Source organism: Nicotiana tomentosiformis, chromosome 2, assembly GCF_000390325.3.
Source record: "Nicotiana tomentosiformis chromosome 2, ASM39032v3, whole genome shotgun sequence".
Taxonomy (NCBI): domain Eukaryota; kingdom Viridiplantae; phylum Streptophyta; class Magnoliopsida; order Solanales; family Solanaceae; genus Nicotiana; species Nicotiana tomentosiformis.
Genome location: NC_090813.1, coordinates 84140522 through 84159722, shown reverse-complemented (window position 1 = coordinate 84159722; position 19201 = coordinate 84140522). Strand labels below are relative to the sequence as shown.

Below are 19201 nucleotides of genomic sequence, written 5' to 3'. Positions count from 1 at the left end.
TCAATTTCAACGGAGCGAACTGCTCTCATTGGTTAGATTATAGTGCTCCAAGCAAAAATGGACATGATCTCATCACTTGGGGCTGTCGATAATTTAAAATTCAGGCGCGATAACTATTGATTTTTTTAATGATGGGGATCGGATTAGTTTGTCCAAACTTCGACTATTTAATTGGTACCTACTGCTGTCTGCTCTCTACCAGTACATGTAGATAACTAAATGAATGTTTTATCTTAATCCCAAAAGACTGCGACAGTTTCAACCCGATTTTGCTACAGAATGAATGAACGTACAGAGAAAGATATATTTCCTGAAGTGAATCCAAACCGATAAACCATGAACAGAAGGAGTTGTTTCAGTTTCTTGCTTCTCTATAATTATATACCATTGACTGGCTTTAAGAAAATAACTTGTATTGTTAGAGAAATTTCCTGAGTAGCTAGGCAGTAATACATTTGGATGAATATTATCAATAAGAAACTGGTGAAATGCCAGTTTACTTGCTTTATATCTAGACGCTATAAGAGTTAAACAAGGTCTTGTTTCCATCCTTGATGGCGTGCTCTGAGCTCCCACATAGCAGTGATTTGTCTCTGTGCTTCTAAAGCAATTTCAGCCTTTTCCCTAGCTTCTTCACAAGTTCCCATCCCTGAAGTGCATTTGTCTGCCTCCTTTTGATATTGAGACACCATCTTTTTTGCCTCCAGCAGTGCCATGTCTGCTCTTCTCTGATTTTCCGTTGTTTCATTCTCCATTTGCTTTAATTCCTCCGCCAACGACGCCGTGAAGTTTCTCTCTTCCTCCTCACTCACCCCCAGATCATGTTCCATGCAATCTGTGGGACAATGGAGAAAAAGAAAAGCTATCATTCAAGAAAAGGTGCTAGCAATAATAACTAGCAAATTAAAGGTTGAGAAAACTGACCTGTAAAAGAAGTCACATTCACACCTGAGAAAGAGAAATAAAGAGGTGATCCATATCAAACATACTATTGAAAACATCTCAACATCAAGGGAGTAACTATGAACTGTTTATATTTACTTAATGACTCCATAGCTTATGAATATTAGGTCAATTCCAAGACAAATGTTTTCTTTCATATGTGAATCAAAATTTTTGAAGTCGGTGGATTTACAGTGCATGCGGTTTATCATAAATTAACGTACATACTACCACAATGAAATTATGACTTTACTAGCCTAATCATCCCACCATTTGTTCTCAAATATAACAAAAAAAAAAAAAAAAAGATCCTGTGTAATTTCACAGATGGGATTTTGAGAGTGTAGTGTGTACGCAGCTTTATCTCTACCTTGAGAAGGTAAAAAAGCTGTTTCCACTTTCGGCTCAAGTCTTAGTTCTCAAATATCCGAAAATTTAAAATTTAGATTCAGTGAGTTCAAAGTGCATGCGGTTTATCATAAATAAGCATGTGATATATTAAAGGATATATGTTCACAACAAGAGAGGAAATTAATTAAAGAGGTACGTACCTTGTGGAAAAGAGAGAAGGGGCCGAGTAGCGCAATCACAAGGACAAGAGGGGCAAGAATAATGGGCAGAGGAAGAAATAGTTTGAGAGAGATGCCAATAGAGTGGTGGACCTGCTACATAACCAGTAATGCATAATCCCATAATTAACACTCCAAACATCACCATCTTCCCATTCCACCTGCTTCTTCCATGTTTATGTTGTGGATTCATTTCCCTCTCTCTCTTTATGTTTGGATCTTTTCTTCTCTTTCTTGAACTGTTATGTCTATGTTAAAGAGGTTTTTAAGGATCTATAATATAACTGTGACTGAGCTACTCTTGAACTTTTCTTTTTGATATCTAATCTTTAGGACTTGGTTTTTGCGAGACTTGGTGCATGGATTTTGGGAGATGTTAAAACTGGAAAACTCTATACGTGGTAAATTCTAAAATTAGGAAAATTAAAAGTATTATTTTTTTCTAGATTTTAGATGACATTACCATCGTATAATTAGGCGAAAAAAAACACTTACAATTATGTAAACAACACGTTCTACAAACCTTTTTATGTTAACCTGAATTTTCTTTTTTAAATAAAAATTGCCTGTGTCATGTTGTAGGAATATGAAACATCCCATAGTTTAATAGCTTCTGATTAGCAAAATTATGAATCTAATCGGATTACACATTTGCATCAAAGGTTAAGAAAAAGGGGGGAAATGAAAGTAAAAAGAAGAAAAACGTGAAAACAAAAAAGATTTTTTAATATATACACCCAAACGCCACACTGAATATGGTCTCGTGTAAATGCAAAGGATTGTGTGTGTGTATATAACATGATTTTATGTTTGTCTGCAAATGAGATATTATATAGGTCCCATCTCTAATGGTGGTAGAAGCAACTAAGATTTATGTAGAAGATTACAACGCTTTAGCAAGAACTCCGCAATGTCAAAACAACAAATTCAGTTATAAGTTACTTGCACATCTCAACGTTGTATTTAAGTTGCCCAAGCTATTATTCACTGATATTGGTTAGTGCAAGTTCACTAAAATTGAAACTACGAGTTGCATCAGCTTTAAGCTTATTAGATCTTGAACATAACCTCAATGCCAAGAATCAAAAGGAGTAAAAGCAAAAAAGGAAACGTAATCAAATTCACTAATTCAGTTCATTAGACCCTGCAAATACGTTTTTGCATCCATTGCCGTACATATAGAAATATCATATAACAAACTAATATTACCCGGCATCTTGAAAACAGAATTATTACCAAAATTATTCATTCTTGTGGTATCTGCACGACTAAAAATAGATAATATTGATGTCATCGAATGAAATTTTCTATGGAAAATAATCAGGGATAGTACCTCAAATTTATGCAGACCCTTGCAATTTTTAATATAAAATGGCCTCCGAGCCACTTAAACTTGTATCTATTTGTCAACCCGGTACATAAACTTTGAGTTTTCTAGTTTTGAACACTCCAACTCAACTATTTGCACATTAATAAACATATTTGACCGTTGACTATGCTTATATGGCAATATCGTGTGTGATATGGTAATGCACGATGTCCCCTTCTCTCTTCGCTGTTCTTCCCATCCCCCACCTCCCATTCCCACTTTCTGTTCTTCTTTTCTAGAATTCCCATCCCCCTTCTCCCCCAGTTTCTCTTTAATCTTCTTCTCCCTAATTAATTCCCTTCCAACTTTTGTGTTCTTTCCCCCTTCCTCTCCCCCCTCTTTTCTCCTCAATAAGTCAAGATTTAGATTATTCTTCACAAAATACGTTGAAAATAACTAATTAACTTACTTCTAAATCACCTTCTAATTTCAAGAAAGAATAAATGTGCCAAAAATCAGAGTATAAATATGAGCATTACAATTCTTTCCGGCCAAAAATATTTTCCGGTGAATTGACCCGGTCAAATTGACTCATTGTTTCTGATTTTACAGAGGACTAGAAAATACTTTGAAGATGAGAAAACTTGAAGCACAAGTGATTTTTCTTTTATCTTGACATTTGGGTTTCAAAATTTTATTAAGATTTTTTTCTTTCTTCTTCATGTTTTTCATTTCTGGATTTTAGTTTTGATGTTTAGAAAAGGGATTGTAGGTTTCTAATGGCAAAGATGGCGGCAGTGCTAGCGGCGGTATTGATGCTGGAATGCCGGATTGGAGTTCTGAAAACAAAGATGAGAAGCGGCATGTGGTATATGGTTGCAGTGGAGATGGTAGAACCCGTTGAGGATAGGGTATTTTGAAGAGCATTTGGTAAATTGGTTTATTAAAAAAAGGTAGGACCCACCAATTACACATGTCAAACTATAAAAGACTGATTAATTATGTCGTCGCGACGGAGAAACACGCTTAATTGGAGGTGTCTATTGACGTGCAAATAGTTGAGTTGGGGTGTTTAAACGGGAAAGCCCAAAGTTTCTGTACCGGGTTGACAAATGAGTACAAGTTTAAGTGGCCGAGAGGCTACTTTGCCAATTCTTAATATAAAATAAATTCAAGGTGATATGACAGTTGATGCTTTGAAGTTTCCTAAGGGGTCCTTTGTACAGAGTGAATAAGAACTTCCTGTTGTAAAGAAAAGATTTTGTGCTAATTCAACTCGCTCAAGAGGTAATGATTGACCAAGATCAAATAAAAATATGACAGTGAATTCCTTCATAGAATGTGCTATATTCTAACACCTATCCACTGTCACATGTTCGATTCAGTTCTCAACTTCATGGACATATATTGCGCTCTATAGTTGACTGAACAACTGAATGATGGATTTGCAATTGGCAGTTATAAACACTTTCTGGAATTCTGGCTCGCACAGATTAAACTGATATTCCTTGCTCAATTCCTAATAGCACAATAGTATCCTGAGCAACTTGACATTTACTCTCAGAAATCTCCTCCTGGGTTTCACCAAGCCTTTGACATCAGTGATCCCAATGGGAAAAATAGCACGGAGAAGATGTCGTACATAAGCGCCTATGGGATATTCTCTATGTTTGACTTGATTACCCTTTCACTAATCTCCTCACTCAGATTCTTGAGAACCGACATTATCTCCTCCTGCTGAGGATGAGAGGTTTGGCCCATGAAAAAGGTTGTTATTACTCCATGTAAGTCAATAAAACTCCAACCAGGAAGTTTTTTGAGCCCAAGATCCCTCATTTGGACCCATGCCTTACCAACGCCCTCCCACTGGGCCATTGAAGCGTAACTATGAGCCAATTGCACATACCTTCCAGCATCCCCATGATCTAACATTGAGATTTCTTTGCAAACAATATCCCTAAGTTTTACAAGGGCTTTCGTTTTGCAAGCATCAAGAATGATACCAAGTGCGTCAGCCATTGGTTCTGGAAATTTTGTCTTATAGAAGTTGTATGCATCTTTCACCCTACCAGCTCGACAAAGTAGATCAACTATGCAAGCACAGTGTTCGAGTTCAGGTGCAATCTTAAAATCCCTTTCCATGGAATCAAACAAGCTTATACCTTGGTCGACAAGTCCATTATGACTACAGGCAGAGAAAACAGATAAGAAAATAACACTATTTGGTGTAAGACCACTTTGCACAAGCTCCGAATACAACTCCAGGGCAGTTTCCGCTTTGCCATGACTGCCATATCCCGCAATAATTGTGCTCCATGAAATGAGATCATGTTCTACGATCCTGTCAAAACACTTCCTCGCACTGTCCAGGTCACCACATTTGCAGTACATATCAACCAAAGCCGTGCCTATCTTGACGCAAGGTTCAAAATAGCCCCTTACAACAAGATTATGAATCCACTTTCCTTGCTGATATGCTCCTACCGAGGCACAAATTTGAAGAAGAGAAACCACTGTAATTGAGTCAGGTCTTTGGTGGGCTATCCTCATTTCATTAAACAGATGCAAGGCCATTGCTAATTGCCCATTCTGAACATTCCCTGCAACAATTGCATTCCAGGAAACCACATCTCTGCTTTTTATCATATCGAAAACAGCAAGCGCTCGTTTCAAATAGCCACACTTTGAATACATGGTGACAAGTGAATTTTGGGCAGGAGTCTCTATGGAAATTCTTTGCCTCAACATGTAGCCATGTATAGAAGTTCCTACTTTCAATGAACCTAATTGAGCACAAGCTGCAAGGGCACTTGCTATAGTAGTTGTAGACGGTTCAATTCTACTACACAACATGCTTTGAAACACTTGAAGTGCTTTATCTGCACGTTCATTCTGAACAAGTCCTGAGATAATAGTCGTCCACAAAACTACATCTTTATCATTTGCTCGATCAAAAATCTTAAACGTATAATCCATGTTCCTACATTTTAAATACATAAACATAAGTGATGTCTCAAGATGCACATCTAATTCAAATCCAGCAGCAACTATCTGTCCATGCACCACTTTTCCCAATTCGGCACAACCCTCTTTTGCAATTGCAGAAACCAAGGACCCATATGTTTGATAATCAGGCCATGTATTTTCCAACCTCATTCTATACATTAGGCTCAATAATTCTTCTGTGTCCCCCACTAAAGAATACCCTGAAGCCAAAGAATTCCAGGAAACAATATCTTTTTCATCCATCCACTCAAATAACTTCCTAGCATACTCAATTTTTCCACATTTGCCATACACATTCAACATACAATTCAACAAAACAGTGTTACCCATGAATCCATATTTTATTACAGAAGCATGCAAACACTCCACATGAATGCTCTCTGATACCCCAGAAAGCATTGTCAACATGGTAACAGAAGTAGGCTTTATTCTATCATGTAACATAGAATTGTACATAACAAAAGCATGCTCAAAATCACCACTCCGTACATAACACCCTATAACAGCCGTCCAGGGGACAATGTTCCTGTCAGGCATTATATCAAACGCTTTGTGTGCACTCTCTGTAAGCCCAAAAGACGAATAAAAACTGATCAAAGAAGACCCAATATAAGGATCAGACGAGAACCCATTAACGACTACGTGTTGGTGTAGCAAAAGGCCGTGAGGGAGGAGGTTGAGGGAAATGCAGGCTTTGAAGAGAGTGGGAAAAGTGAAAGGGTCTGGAGGAACAGAGGATTTGAGCATGGAGTTGTATGTGAGTAAAGCATGATGGTGGGCACCTTCCGAGTAAAGGCGGTGGAGGGTGGCGTTGAAGGACTTGGTGGTGGCGGTGGCAGCGGCGGAGGAGCGCCGAAATGGCGCCTGTGTTAAAGCGCGGAAGAGGATGTTGAGTTTGAGCTTGTGCATTATTCATGGTCGCTTTCTTCCTGGATGAGTACGCTCAATGTCACGGACAGCTCTGCGCAGCTAAAATCCTCTTCATTCACCTTCCAACAAATGTTTCTACTTCCCAACTCTTTTTGAAGGTTTTTCAATTCTCGTTCCACTTCTTTCTGGGCCTTCGTCATTCAATTTGCTTTTATAACTGTCCGATGACTTCCACTTGGATAAAACATTTCTGCTCCTTTCATTTCATCTTTAAAATTACGATAAAAATCATTGTCACCAAAAATTGATGTGCATATAAAAATCGTCCTACTGAAATTGGAACAATTAGTATTCTCGTATATAGAACTGATATTCCTACAACTGATAATGCAAGAAATTGTATAACGGCTGTACTACCACTCATTAATATTGCGAGAAAGCATCTTTACCTTACATCAACGTTTAATATTATGTTAGTAGATAATGTCCGGTAACATGTAAATTGATTTCGTAAGACCGAACGATATATAGTCTAACGTTTGTCCGCACAAGTTATGACTGTTAGCTGCCATAAGTAGTTTAGCTGTTTTTCCCATAACAAGATCCAAGGGCAAGGCCATGAGACTGCATTCTACAAAGATACCATCAATCAGTACTGTTTGACGAGAATATATCAAATTCCATGACATTATTAAGAACATCTAGATCACAGCACAAGACAATGCCAGCAGTAATAATAAATGGAATACGAAGATGCTATAGGCCACATAGCAAATGAGGTTCATCGTTGCTCAGAGCACGCCAAAACGCTCCAGATTTCGCCATAAAGCAGCAATAATTTAAGGTACAAGTTTGCCTCAGTTTCTTTAACTAAAATGGGTTCATCGACCTAGTTTGTTTGCTTCTTTGGATACTCTCTTGCTCCAAATATTGTAGATCCAACTCGAACATTTGTACTGCCCATCTCGACCTGTAGCAATAAACTAAGCAATATCAGTATGTTGTGCTCAAACATATCTTAACATGAGGTCAGAATGGAGCATATGTATAATTCAGTACCATGCTGGCTAATTAATAAATGAAATTCTACTTTAACAACAATCTAAACTACTATTATACATGAAATTAGCCCCCCCCCCCCCCCCCCCCCCAAAAAAAAAAAAAGCATACAGAGGAAACCAATAAAGAACAGAGAAATATCAAGAGAAAAATTCAGACTAAAACTTGAGCTGCAGCAAACGGTTAAGGGGTGAAACTACTATGCTAGTCTGCAAAAGTGCCTTAATCGCATGGGTGTGCGCGGGAGCTGGGCGAGTTGATGGTCCAGATATTAGGAATTACAAATCAGACTCAAAAGCCTTCTAATAACAGAGACCATTAACGAAAACTGAGTCAGATGTCTAATTAATCATACTTGGTTTATAAAGAGAATATTGTATACATGGTCCAATCAGACTACCACATTGATCCCTAGAAGGAGAAGAATCGCGGAATTCAAGTTCTTTCTAAGCCTACTAATGGTTTGATAGGCTTAGTGACAAGTCAGGTCACTCACAGCGAGTTCAAAGTCGCCCGACATGCCCATTGACAGCTCACATTGATCTTCAGATATTTCAAGAGCCTTGCAAACCTCACTTCTACATCTTGCTAAAGTCTGAAACCAAAGCATGATGAATATCAGGATATTTGAGTTGAGATGGAATAATAGCAACCAGGACAAGAAGAAACAACTATAAAACCACAACCTTAAAGTTATCAGGAGTTGACGTATAATCTGGCATCCCAATAGTCATCAAGCCACAAAATTCAAGATTAGGGCAGTTTGAAGTAACATGTTTTACGAGTTCCAAACACCCCTCTGGTTCAACACCAGATTTAGCTGCAACAGAACCCAATCACAGTTACTTTTTCCTTCTTGAATATGAGCAGAACCTTCACAAAATTGGAGGAACTAAATGACTTTAATAAATCAGAGACATACTCCAGTTACCCACTTTCTTCCCCGCTTGTATTAACTTGGATAAAAACTTTCAATGGCTTTCTTCCAATGTTCCCAGCCACACGGTTGAGCTGATTTGCAATCTATTGAATGCAGAAAACAAAATATAAACTATGTCAGCCAAAGGAAGTCTGTCCTAGCTCACAATATTGAATGTCTGTCAATGTGTTCATACGCACAGTTATATTGCTACTGGTCCAAAGCTGATCCAACTAATTTGGGTTTGAGGCATAATTGTTATCGTTGTCATTGTGTTATAAAAGAATATAAGTTTATACTAGTCAGAATTGCTGGAAGGAGAAAAGTTTTTCATTTTATGAGGTGAAAGTTCTACGGAAGGACCAAAAGGGAAAGAAGGTTAATTTTTATGGGCACAAGAAGGGTATTCTATAAAAGTTGTTCTATCTTTTTCTTTTTGAATAAGGTAAAGTTAAAAAAAAATAGTTCTATCATGCCCTTGATCTAACATTATACAACAACAACAACAACGACGACCCAGTAAAATCCCACAAAGTGGGGTCTGGGGAGGGTAATGTGTACGCAAACCTTACCCCTACCCCAATGGGGCAGAGAGGTTGTTTCCGATAGACCCTCGGCTCAGGAAGACGGGAATAAAACAAGAGACAATCCATCAGTAACGTCAGCAGAAACCGTAGAAATAGTAGCAGAGCATAAAAACCAAAGAATAGATGCATGCAATAACAGTAACCAGTAATTAAGGCCTGGGGCTAAGAAAAACAGAAAGGATAGTGTGCGCTCAATAATAACCACAAGCCGTCTAAGATCAACCCTATCCAACCCCGCCTCACCCCCGGTATTAAGTAGGAAAAACTCGACTACCCCCTAGCCTACAACCCTAATGCTTGACCTCCAAACCTTCCTATCAAGGGCCATGTCCTCGGAAATCCGCAGTCGTGCCATGTCCTGCCTGATAACCTCTTTCCAATATTTCCTAAGCCGCCCTCTACCTCTTCTCGTACCCACCACAGTCAACCGCTCACACCTCCTCACCGGAGCATCAAGGCTTCTCCTCCGCACGTGCCCGAACCATTTGAGTCTCGCTTCCCACATCTTGTCATCCACAGGGACCACGCTCACCTTCTCCCAGGTAACTTCATTCCTAATCTTATCCATCCTAGTGTGCCCGCACATCCACCTCAATATCCTGATCTTTGCGACCTTCATCTTTTGATTATGAGAGTTTTTAACCGGCCAACACTCTGCCCTATACAACATGGCCGGTCTAATCACGGCTCTACAAAACTTACCTTTGAGTATCGGTGGCACTTTCTTGTCACACAAGACTCCAGATGCTAGCCTCCATTTCATCCAGCCCGCCCCTATACGGTTAGTAACGTCCTCGTTGATCTCTCTGTCCCCCCGAATAACTGATCTAACATTATCTGATTTTTTTTACATAGAGCCACTTTTGTAACTAGCACAAGTCTCGAGTATAGCTTTTTAGCATCTAATTGGTTAAGATACACACAGGTTTAGAGGCAGGATACTGCATTCTCAAGTCATCAATCGGCATTACATCCTTCAGAATTACTAACTAATTCATGAATTGGAAGACTTTCACATCTTACAAAATCAAAATTTTCATATAATAAGTTCTAATATCCTAATTCATGCACATCGAAGGTGTCCATCAGTGGCATGTTTAAGAAAGCAATAAAGAAGAGAAGAATCAAAGGATTAAAAATTCTCCAATATTAATTGGGACAGTCCAGAAGAAAGTATGCCTTCAGAGCTTTACAACCATTACAATCTCATATTCAATAGGCATTGAGGTTAAAAGGTATTCTTCGTAAAGTTGGTGATATCACATCAAGGTAATTTGGTGAACCCTGGACCCAGAACTCCCCCCACCTTTGGAACCAAGTTTTGTTCACATGCAGATTACACATATTTGTAGGGAATCTCCTCATCCATCAAGGAGTGCACAGATAAAATGTTTATCAAGATGAAAAATGTAGCAAATAAAACAAAGAAAGAAGGAACCTAGTCCTTCACCAATACGGAAAGAAAGAATAGACAGGAACATAGGCTGGGCTTCTTACCATTGCTTGGATGTCTTCCATTTACACAGACTCAAAGCGCCTTATAAAAAAAAGAGAAATTACGCAGACTCAAAGAGGCATAATAAAGAAACAGGTTAAAGAAACCAATTGTTATCAATTTATTCCTCAAAGCAGTTCCGAGAAACTTTGATATGAAGCAGACAAGATACTTCCACCTAATCCACTTCCTATCAGAAGGATATTCCTATATTCAGTGTTTTCAAAAGCGAAATGTGCAAAAAAAAAAAAAAAAAAAGGAGAAGGTCCCGTAGGGCTTGCAGCGGAAAGCGAGAAATCAGTGTGCAATTTACAGGACATTAAAAATATTAAATATATAAGGAGTTCATACAGTAAAATTAACTCCAATTAAAATAGCTAATTTTAACATCTAATATACAATAAGGTAGATATTATTTTTTTGATAAAAGGTAAATAATTTTATTAACAATTGGGGACTAACCCCGTATACAAGCCGTATACCCAAAAAAAAATAAAAAAAATAAAAAGAGAATAAACCAACTCCACAAAGTTGAGATTCATAGAAGCAATCAATTCTCCTTAAATTCACTTTCCATACCACTCTTTGAAGCGAACACTTCTCTAAAGCGCACAGCTTCAGTGTGAATTGATAACACCTCACTTTCGCATTGCTTCATCGCTTTAAGAAACAAAGGGATGGCTTTTAATAACACTGGTTAAATATTTTTTCCCCTCTGCTAGCTTATACTAGATGTGAATAACTTTAGGTAGCTTTTCAGGCATGGACAGAGAACTTTGGAATCCATACATATTTAATAACAACTCCACAAGTTCCCGAAATTTAAATTCACTTAAAATCCCAATTTTCTTCTTCTTACTAAAACTGGTTTTATTTCATTCTTTCTACAACTGGTATAATACGAGTAAGATAGCTCTAGCTCTTATGTTCAATCAAACTGCATAACATAATATTTCGAGCTGGGAGTATTAGTTAACCTGTAGACTATTTAGATGAGATAAACTACTAGTGGAGTCGGTGTTAATTACCTTTTCATCATCTACAGTTTCCACCATAGCAAGATTTGGCACTCCAGCTGAAAAAACAAAGATGAGGAGATTTGATTATAAGCTTTATATCAGTTGCACAATTGATTCAAACTCTTCATTACCGTTATTATGTCATGCATGCTAACTCAGAAAGGAGATAGAAACTTATTGTCCACTTGTCTGACTGATGTAAGTGAAGGCCAAATGTTCACTTGTCTAACTGATGCAAGTGCCAGCACGACCTCTAATGTTTTTTGAAATATTTGCAGTACTTAATGTAACCAAAATTTGATGAAGCAAGCATGTTACTATTCACCAAGATAAAATTTACAACTCTTGCAGCAACCCTGCTCTCCACCAGCATGCCAAAAGAAAAGATCTCCTCCCCTTATTTCTCTTACAGAATTTGTCCAGTAATCACATTTTTTTATGATTTCCTGCTTCATCCTCAACATATTTTCATAGAAATGTACATTTCACCTTACTGGTCCGAAGGGAAAAGGATAGGAGAAGGAATAGTGAAGGAAGAAAGGAGAACATACTTAATAGTGGCTTGACTTTATTGCTCTGCAAATTCCCTATGAAATGCCACTCTATATCATCTGGAAGCTGCAATTTACCAAACGAAAGCAGTATAACCACCTCATCTGAAACACAATACTTCACATTGTTCCCCACAGAAAATTACAATGGTCCACATCACAAATACATACAACTTGATGAATAAAAGATGTTCATATTATATACTTAATACACTATTTTAAATAAAGAATTTATATAATATATATTAATTCCCTGTATAATTCTAACAATGTTTTGCAGGAAAAAAAGACCATGAATAAAGCAAATAAAGGGGAAAAACAAGTTGGTTGTGATGCGTCATTCTCTTCTTCACGACGAATCGTGACCACTTCACGACACATCACTGTTGCGACGTGTCATGCTCCTCTTCACGACGGCAAAAGCCCCCAAAATTTTGTGACATCATGACCCCAAAGTCCTGTGATGCATCATCTTTACGACGCGTCATGATAGTTAATGTGGGCATGCACTTCTATAAATAAAGGCCACTCTTTGTGTTGAAGACCATCCTGGTAAAGAATAAATAGCCACTTTTCTCTCTAGCTTTGGTCTCTTCATCTTTCTATCTTTATTTCTTTTTTTCTATTAAATTTCGGATTTTCTTGAAGTATTGGCAATATAGGCAATATTCTAAAAGTCATTTCTTCGTTTCATTCAAGTACCCCTTTGATGGAGTAATATCTTTGTGTTGGGAATCTTGGGATAGTTGGCAGAGTTCTCACCTAGCGAGCTTTTGAAAGAGTTTTATGACACCTTAGGCGAACCCACACTGGAGCAGCAGGTCCATGTGACTTACTCAAGGGACAAATCAGTAAGGTCCATTGGACAAGCGGAGAATATGCATGAGCAAGATCAAGCAATTACAAAAATATCAAAGCAAACATCTCTTGGCGACATTCAGAAAGAAAATCAAAGCTACTGGTCAAAAGCTTCATGATCCAACATACAGAGTATCCCAAACAACAAATAGACAAAGATTCAAATTTTAATTTTAACCCCAACTAAAAAGACCTAAAACCATATGAAGGGCAGTTGTTCCAAAAAATCTAAAATCTCAATTTATCCATGCTTAGCTAAAAAAAGCACAATGGAAGCAAAATATTCCCACACGAGATACCAGTTACTTGAGATAAAACTAGTTAACAGTGTAGGATTAGATTTAGAGAACCCCTAATTTTCGTAAATTATTAGTATTGGACTGAAATAAACCCCAATAGGGCGATTCCTGTAGTCAAACTAGAACAATTAAATCAGGGAAACCAATCAATCATATAAACACAGGCTTAAACTATGTAGAGGCAATCGCACACGAGCATAGAACCTTTACCTGAGGAGCCTTATCAACGAGCTCTTGGACATAATTTTCACCGAAGGAACGGTGACCGGCGTCGTAAACTTGTTTGACAAGAGACACCGGCTTCGTCTTGCTTACAGCCACCAGCCGTACTTGGTCCGATCTGCGGCCAGAGCGTTCGGCGGCGTGTTGAATCCGATGAAGTACCGATCGTAGTGCCGTCGCAGCGACGCCGTCGGTGGCGGAAGCAGCAGCCATTCCTGAATCTGACGGGTCCGTCGCCTGCACTGCACTTGATAAATCTTCTTCCTCGTTTTTCCTCTTCTCCTCTTCCACAGATTTTTCTAGATTGTTCATCTTGGTTCGAAATTTATTAGTGGCTTTTACTAACTCCGTTCAAACAGAAGTATGTATTTTACAATTACAAAAAGTCTTTTTTTCAAATGATTTGAGTAATGAGTATTTAAGGATAAGAGTAAAATAAGAAAAAAATATTTATCTTTTTATTAAAAAATTAAAAATATAATTTTAATATAATAGATAAGTAAAGGTGAACCAAGGATTAATATGCAATTCTCCGAAATACACTGTTAGGATCGGAAATCCGGGTAGTGCAGAATTTTGCCAAACAACGGTATAATGACAATAACAAACAATGCAAGTTGATAATAACGACAATTAAAGTAGATAAAGAAGACACAAATTTAACGTGGTTCGGTCAGTGTGACCTACGTCCACAAGCGTAGATAAACAATTTTATTATACCAACAAGAGTACAAAAGAGAGTACAAAATTAGAGTAAACACTCTAATTAATCTCAATACCCTAAGAGAATAACCTCACAAATCACTTCAAAGAAAGGGTTCATACAAGTATTTTCCAACACTAACTCTCATACAAAACACTCTTAATAAAGGAGGAAAAGAAGAAACAAGAAATGAAGACTCAAGTCTTGTTGGTGTGTGTAAAATGAACTAATGACCTCCCCTTTTATAGGCAAAAAAGTCTTGGCCTCTTAGGTGTAAAAGAAGAGATACAACTTGTGCAAATGGTGTCAAACCATATAATACAATATTTTTGGGTCCCAAAGAATACTGCCAATAAAGTCTACACTTTGCAAAGATGCTTATGCTTATGTGAGATGGACTCCATTAGCCAAAATATTGACCATAATTACATATACATTTCAAGTTTTCAACCATATGCAGTCAAACCTCTACATAACAACATCCCTATATAACAACACTTCACTATAAAAGTCAAGCTTTTCCGAAACCAATTTTTATATTATGTTATAATATATGTTCTCTATAACAGTACTTCGCTATAACATCCAAAAATATTCGGAACAAACGAGGCTGTTAAAGAGAGGTTTGACCGTATACGTCTTTTACATATTTTTAGTGAAAAAGGGTCAAATATGTACTTGCACCATTTAAAATTGTTCAATTTTACTAATAGAATATTTTTAGGTCCGTTAAATCTTGATGTTAATCGTGTCCAATATGTTTCAATTTTTTTAAAAAAATTAAATTTATTCCTCCAAAATTTTATTATAATTTAAAATTACTTAATTAAATTGGAGCCCAGTTCTAAGGGGAAAATAAAACTTTTTTCTAGTATACCAAAAGATTAATGTAACAAAAAATCTCAACTCAAATAGTATATGGGCAATTTTAACACCTTCATCCATTCGATTTGGTACTTCTAAGCTTTAAAATGAAAAGGAAAAAAAAAAGGAGAATTTTTTGTTTTCTTCTTCCGAGTGTCAATGTTGATCCTTTATCTCGGGGAAAGGAAAATTTTTATTTATTTTTTACCTTGCATCAAATATGAATATTTTCGGAAAGAGTTTAGACGTTTAAATTTACTTTAGAGAACTGTGAATAATAACAACCAAAGTTACAAGGGGTGTAAATAGTTATGTTAGTGTGTCACAATCACATCAGTTGAAAAATAAAGATAAAGTTGGTATCATCCAAATATAGCCGAGCAAATTGACAAGCATTTTAGCACAAGGGCCTGAAGGCAAAGATGAACGTGTTACTCTAAAAGTCTGCATATTATAAGTGCACATGTAACTGATAAATTGGAAAAGAAAAACTCTCATTTTTGTCAGACGAAATAAGGTGCAAATTCTGGAAAAGAGAATTTGACTACTTGTTTCATATTCATCTAATATCCCTATAATTCTAGATATCACGCCATTGTCTTGTCAAATTCCTATTAGTGGTTTTAATTAGGCGTCTTGTAAAATACTTTTAATCACGACCACAATAGAAATTATACAAGAAAAGGCAATAACCAGAAGAAAAAAAAAGGGGAAAAAGAAGAAGAAAGAAACCAACTCTTTCTCCTTAAGTTTTTTCATTTCATATGGATTGAATGTCTTGATAATGTTGTTTATTATACGTTTATACCGTAGTGTATACAATCGAAACTGATTTCGACTTTCGTACGTCTGATCGAGATAGGAACATGATGAACCGAAGAAAGTATTCATAATATCAAGATGAGATCCGAAGAAGGCACAAACGAGCTTCAAATTTCAGGTACAGGTCAAATACCGAGCTCGAAGTCATTATCGAGCTCGGGTCCGAATCGAACTATGATGAGATGTGATGGAATCAAGCTTAAGGGTCAGAGGCCAACCAATACCGAGCCCAAGTCATTACCGGACCCCGAGTCAGCATCGACCTCAAACCCGCATCGAGCTCTAAAACTGGAAACTAACCAATACCAATTTCGATCAAGATCGAGCTCATAGACAAGAGCCGTTGCAGTCGCACTAAGGGAGAGAATCTCGGCGAGAATTAAAAAAAAACTGATTTGTCATGGGTTTTTCACTATATATTTTTAATTATATTTAAAGTAGAATCCCTCCCACTATAAAAAGGATGGCTATATTTCTGTAAGGACCAAGTTTGGCATACATTGTAACTCAGATATCATACACTCCTATATTGAACAATTATCATTTTTTAGCTTCGTAGATTGATTGATCTTGCTTAATCCATAAATCATCTTCTTTCCAACTTTACTTATTTTTCATTCTCTACGGTCAACACTCGATATTTCTATTCATTCTTACGATTTGTGTCAAGTTATACCACATACCCTTAGAACTACGTACAAATTTAACTCTATCCATTTTCGAATAAACAATTTGGCACCCACCGTAGGGCTAAGGATAACAGTGGCTATTTAACACGAATCTCTAAAATACTCACCGTGTCACGCTTATTTTGAAGCATCTCTGATTTCATACTAGCAACATCGAACTCCCGATTAATGGCCTTGCATATCGACAACGAAGCTGGCCTTCAAGATGAGAACAATAACTTGGCGCCCGGTGGAGAAAGGCCGCTCGTCAATGTCGTTGGAGCTCGAGTCGAAGTACCATTGGACGCTAACTCACATGTGGCCATCAAGGCAGACCAACGTTCTGAACCTAAAAATAACATTCATGGTGGTACTCGATCTGCAGTTCGAGATACCTATAACGTTGAAGAAAACGGAGTCAACTTGCATATGATTTTCAAAATGTTGCAAGCTCAACAGGTAACAATAGCTCAATTGCAGAGTCAAACCTAGATACCGAGCAGGCCAGAGCCTAATCCGCCCCGGGAAGTCACCCACAGAACGGAACCAGCTATAGTGAGGTCAAATGAGCAAGAATCGGGGACTAATCCCGAAGTTGTTAAGATGTTCGAAGAACTGACAAAACGAATAGAATCAGGAGAAAAAAGGATCGAAGAAAACAACAAAAAAATAGAAACGTACTACTCCAGGGTTGATCAGATCCCGGGGGCACCCATGTTATTGAAAGGCTTAGATTCCAAAAAATTCATACAAAAGCCTTTCCCCCCGAGTGCGGCCCCTAAACCAATCCCAAAGAAGTTTCGCATGCCCGAAATTCCTAAGTATAATAGGACGACCGACCCCAACGAACATGTCACCTCTTACACATGTGCCATTAAACGGAACAACGAGAGCATCTGGAGAGTCTCGATCCTGGGTGTTGTGCATGGAATTTCAGCACTTCGGCCATGGCACCTTCTAGAGGATGATGAGATCGAATCTGTATTATTGAAAAAATTCGGTGAAACCCTGTCGAAGGGGGCAATGATATGGTATCATACTTTACCATCTAACTTTATCGATTATTTGCTATGCTTACAGATTGTTTCGTAAAAGCACATGCCGGGGCCATAAAAGTCGAGACCCAGAAGTCGGACCTATTCAAGGTAAGACCAAAGGATAACGAGATGCTAAGAGAATTTGTATCTCGTTTCCAAATGGAGCGAATGGATCTACCACCAGTCACAAATGATTGGGCTATTCAAGCTTTCACTCAAGGTTTGAACGAACGAAGCTCGATGGCTTCACGACGGCTGAAGCATAACCTAATCGAATACCCAGCTATTACTTGGGTCGATGTGCACATTCGGTATCAATCTAAAATAAGGGTCGAAGATGACCAGTTGGGTTCTGGATCCGATTTTAAAAGGGATACCGATCGAGAACCAAGGTCAAGCAAGGATCTATATCGGTCGTACAATGGAGATCGTCGGGGTAGCAAACTTTCACGTAACCCCGTACGATGCGAAAAGAGAAATGATCGAAGCCAAGGGTCTTGGGGACTGATGAACAGAAATGGGTTCGATAGGCATACCGAACCTAAGGAAGCACCACGGTTATCGGAGTATAACTTCAGCATCGATGCATCCGCCATCGTGTCGGCTATCAGATGCATCAAAGACACAAAAAGACCCATGCAGACCTATCCTACCTAGAGGAACCCCAATCAAATGTGTGTATATCATGGCACCCATGGACATAGAACGGAAGATTGTAGGCAACTAAGAAAGGAGGTAGCCCGGTTATTCAATAAAGGGCACCTTCGAGAATTTTTAAGCGACAAAGCCAAAAACCATTTCAAAAATAGGGATTTCGGTAAACAAAACGAACAGGAAGAACCACAAAACATAATCCACATGATCATCGGTGGCGTTGATACCCCTCAGGGGCCGGTACTTAAACGCACTAAGACATCGATTATGAGAGAAAAGCGACCTCGAACTTGGGATTACGCACCCATAGGAACCTTATCCTTTAATGATGAAGATGCAAAAGGAGTCATGCAACCTCATAATGATGCACTGGTAATATCTGTACTTATGAATAAAACTAAAGTTAAGCGTGTGTTAATTGATCTAGGTAGCTCGGCCAACATTATTAGATCGAAGGTTGTAAAACAGCTCGGTCTACAGGACGAGGTCGTACTCGCAACCCTGGTTCTAAATAGATTCAATATGGCATGTGAAACTACCAAAGACGAGATAATTATGCCGATAAATGTGGCCGAAACTATCCAGGAAATGAAGTTCCACGTAATAGAATGCGATATGAGATACAACATCCTTTTTGGAAGGCCGTGGATCCACAATATGAGAGTTGTACCTTCGACTTTTTACCAGGTTATTAAATTCTCAACATCGGAGGGAATCAAAATAGTATATGGGGAACAACCGACCGCAA

General features: G+C 38.0%; 3 protein-coding genes across 4 annotated transcripts; all 3 read right to left on the bottom strand.

The window, feature by feature from the left end:
• Positions 1–284: 284 nt before the first annotated feature.
• Positions 285–1860, bottom strand: LOC104107371 (uncharacterized). Of its 2 annotated transcripts, XM_009616155.4 has the most exons (3): positions 1494–1839; positions 925–948; positions 285–835 (listed from the first exon to the last, which is right to left on the bottom strand). In XM_009616155.4, the coding sequence occupies exons 1-3, from the start codon at positions 1702–1704 to the stop codon at positions 528–530; spliced, it is 543 nt and encodes a 180-aa protein (XP_009614450.1). In that variant the 5' UTR covers positions 1705–1839; the 3' UTR covers positions 285–527. The 2 variants fall into 2 exon arrangements, with proteins under 2 accessions (XP_009614450.1, XP_070051769.1); XM_070195668.1 differs by lacking the exon at positions 925–948 and having other exon boundaries at positions 1494–1860.
• A 2112-nt stretch (positions 1861–3972) lies between these two features.
• Positions 3973–7188, bottom strand: LOC104107368 (pentatricopeptide repeat-containing protein At4g04370). The gene has a single exon (XM_070195667.1). It carries the CDS (start codon positions 6733–6735, stop codon positions 4471–4473), a length of 2265 nt encoding a protein of 754 aa, XP_070051768.1. The 5' UTR covers positions 6736–7188; the 3' UTR covers positions 3973–4470.
• Positions 7189–7325: 137 nt separating this feature from the next.
• On the bottom strand, positions 7326–14105 carry LOC104107369 (uncharacterized). Its single transcript, XM_009616154.4, has 7 exons — positions 13694–14105; positions 12327–12393; positions 11785–11831; positions 8691–8778; positions 8442–8575; positions 8252–8350; positions 7326–7666 (listed from the first exon to the last, which is right to left on the bottom strand). Exons 1-7 carry the CDS (start codon positions 14015–14017, stop codon positions 7586–7588), a joined length of 840 nt encoding a protein of 279 aa, XP_009614449.1. The 5' UTR covers positions 14018–14105; the 3' UTR covers positions 7326–7585.
• Between the last annotated feature and the right edge of the window lie 5096 nt (positions 14106–19201).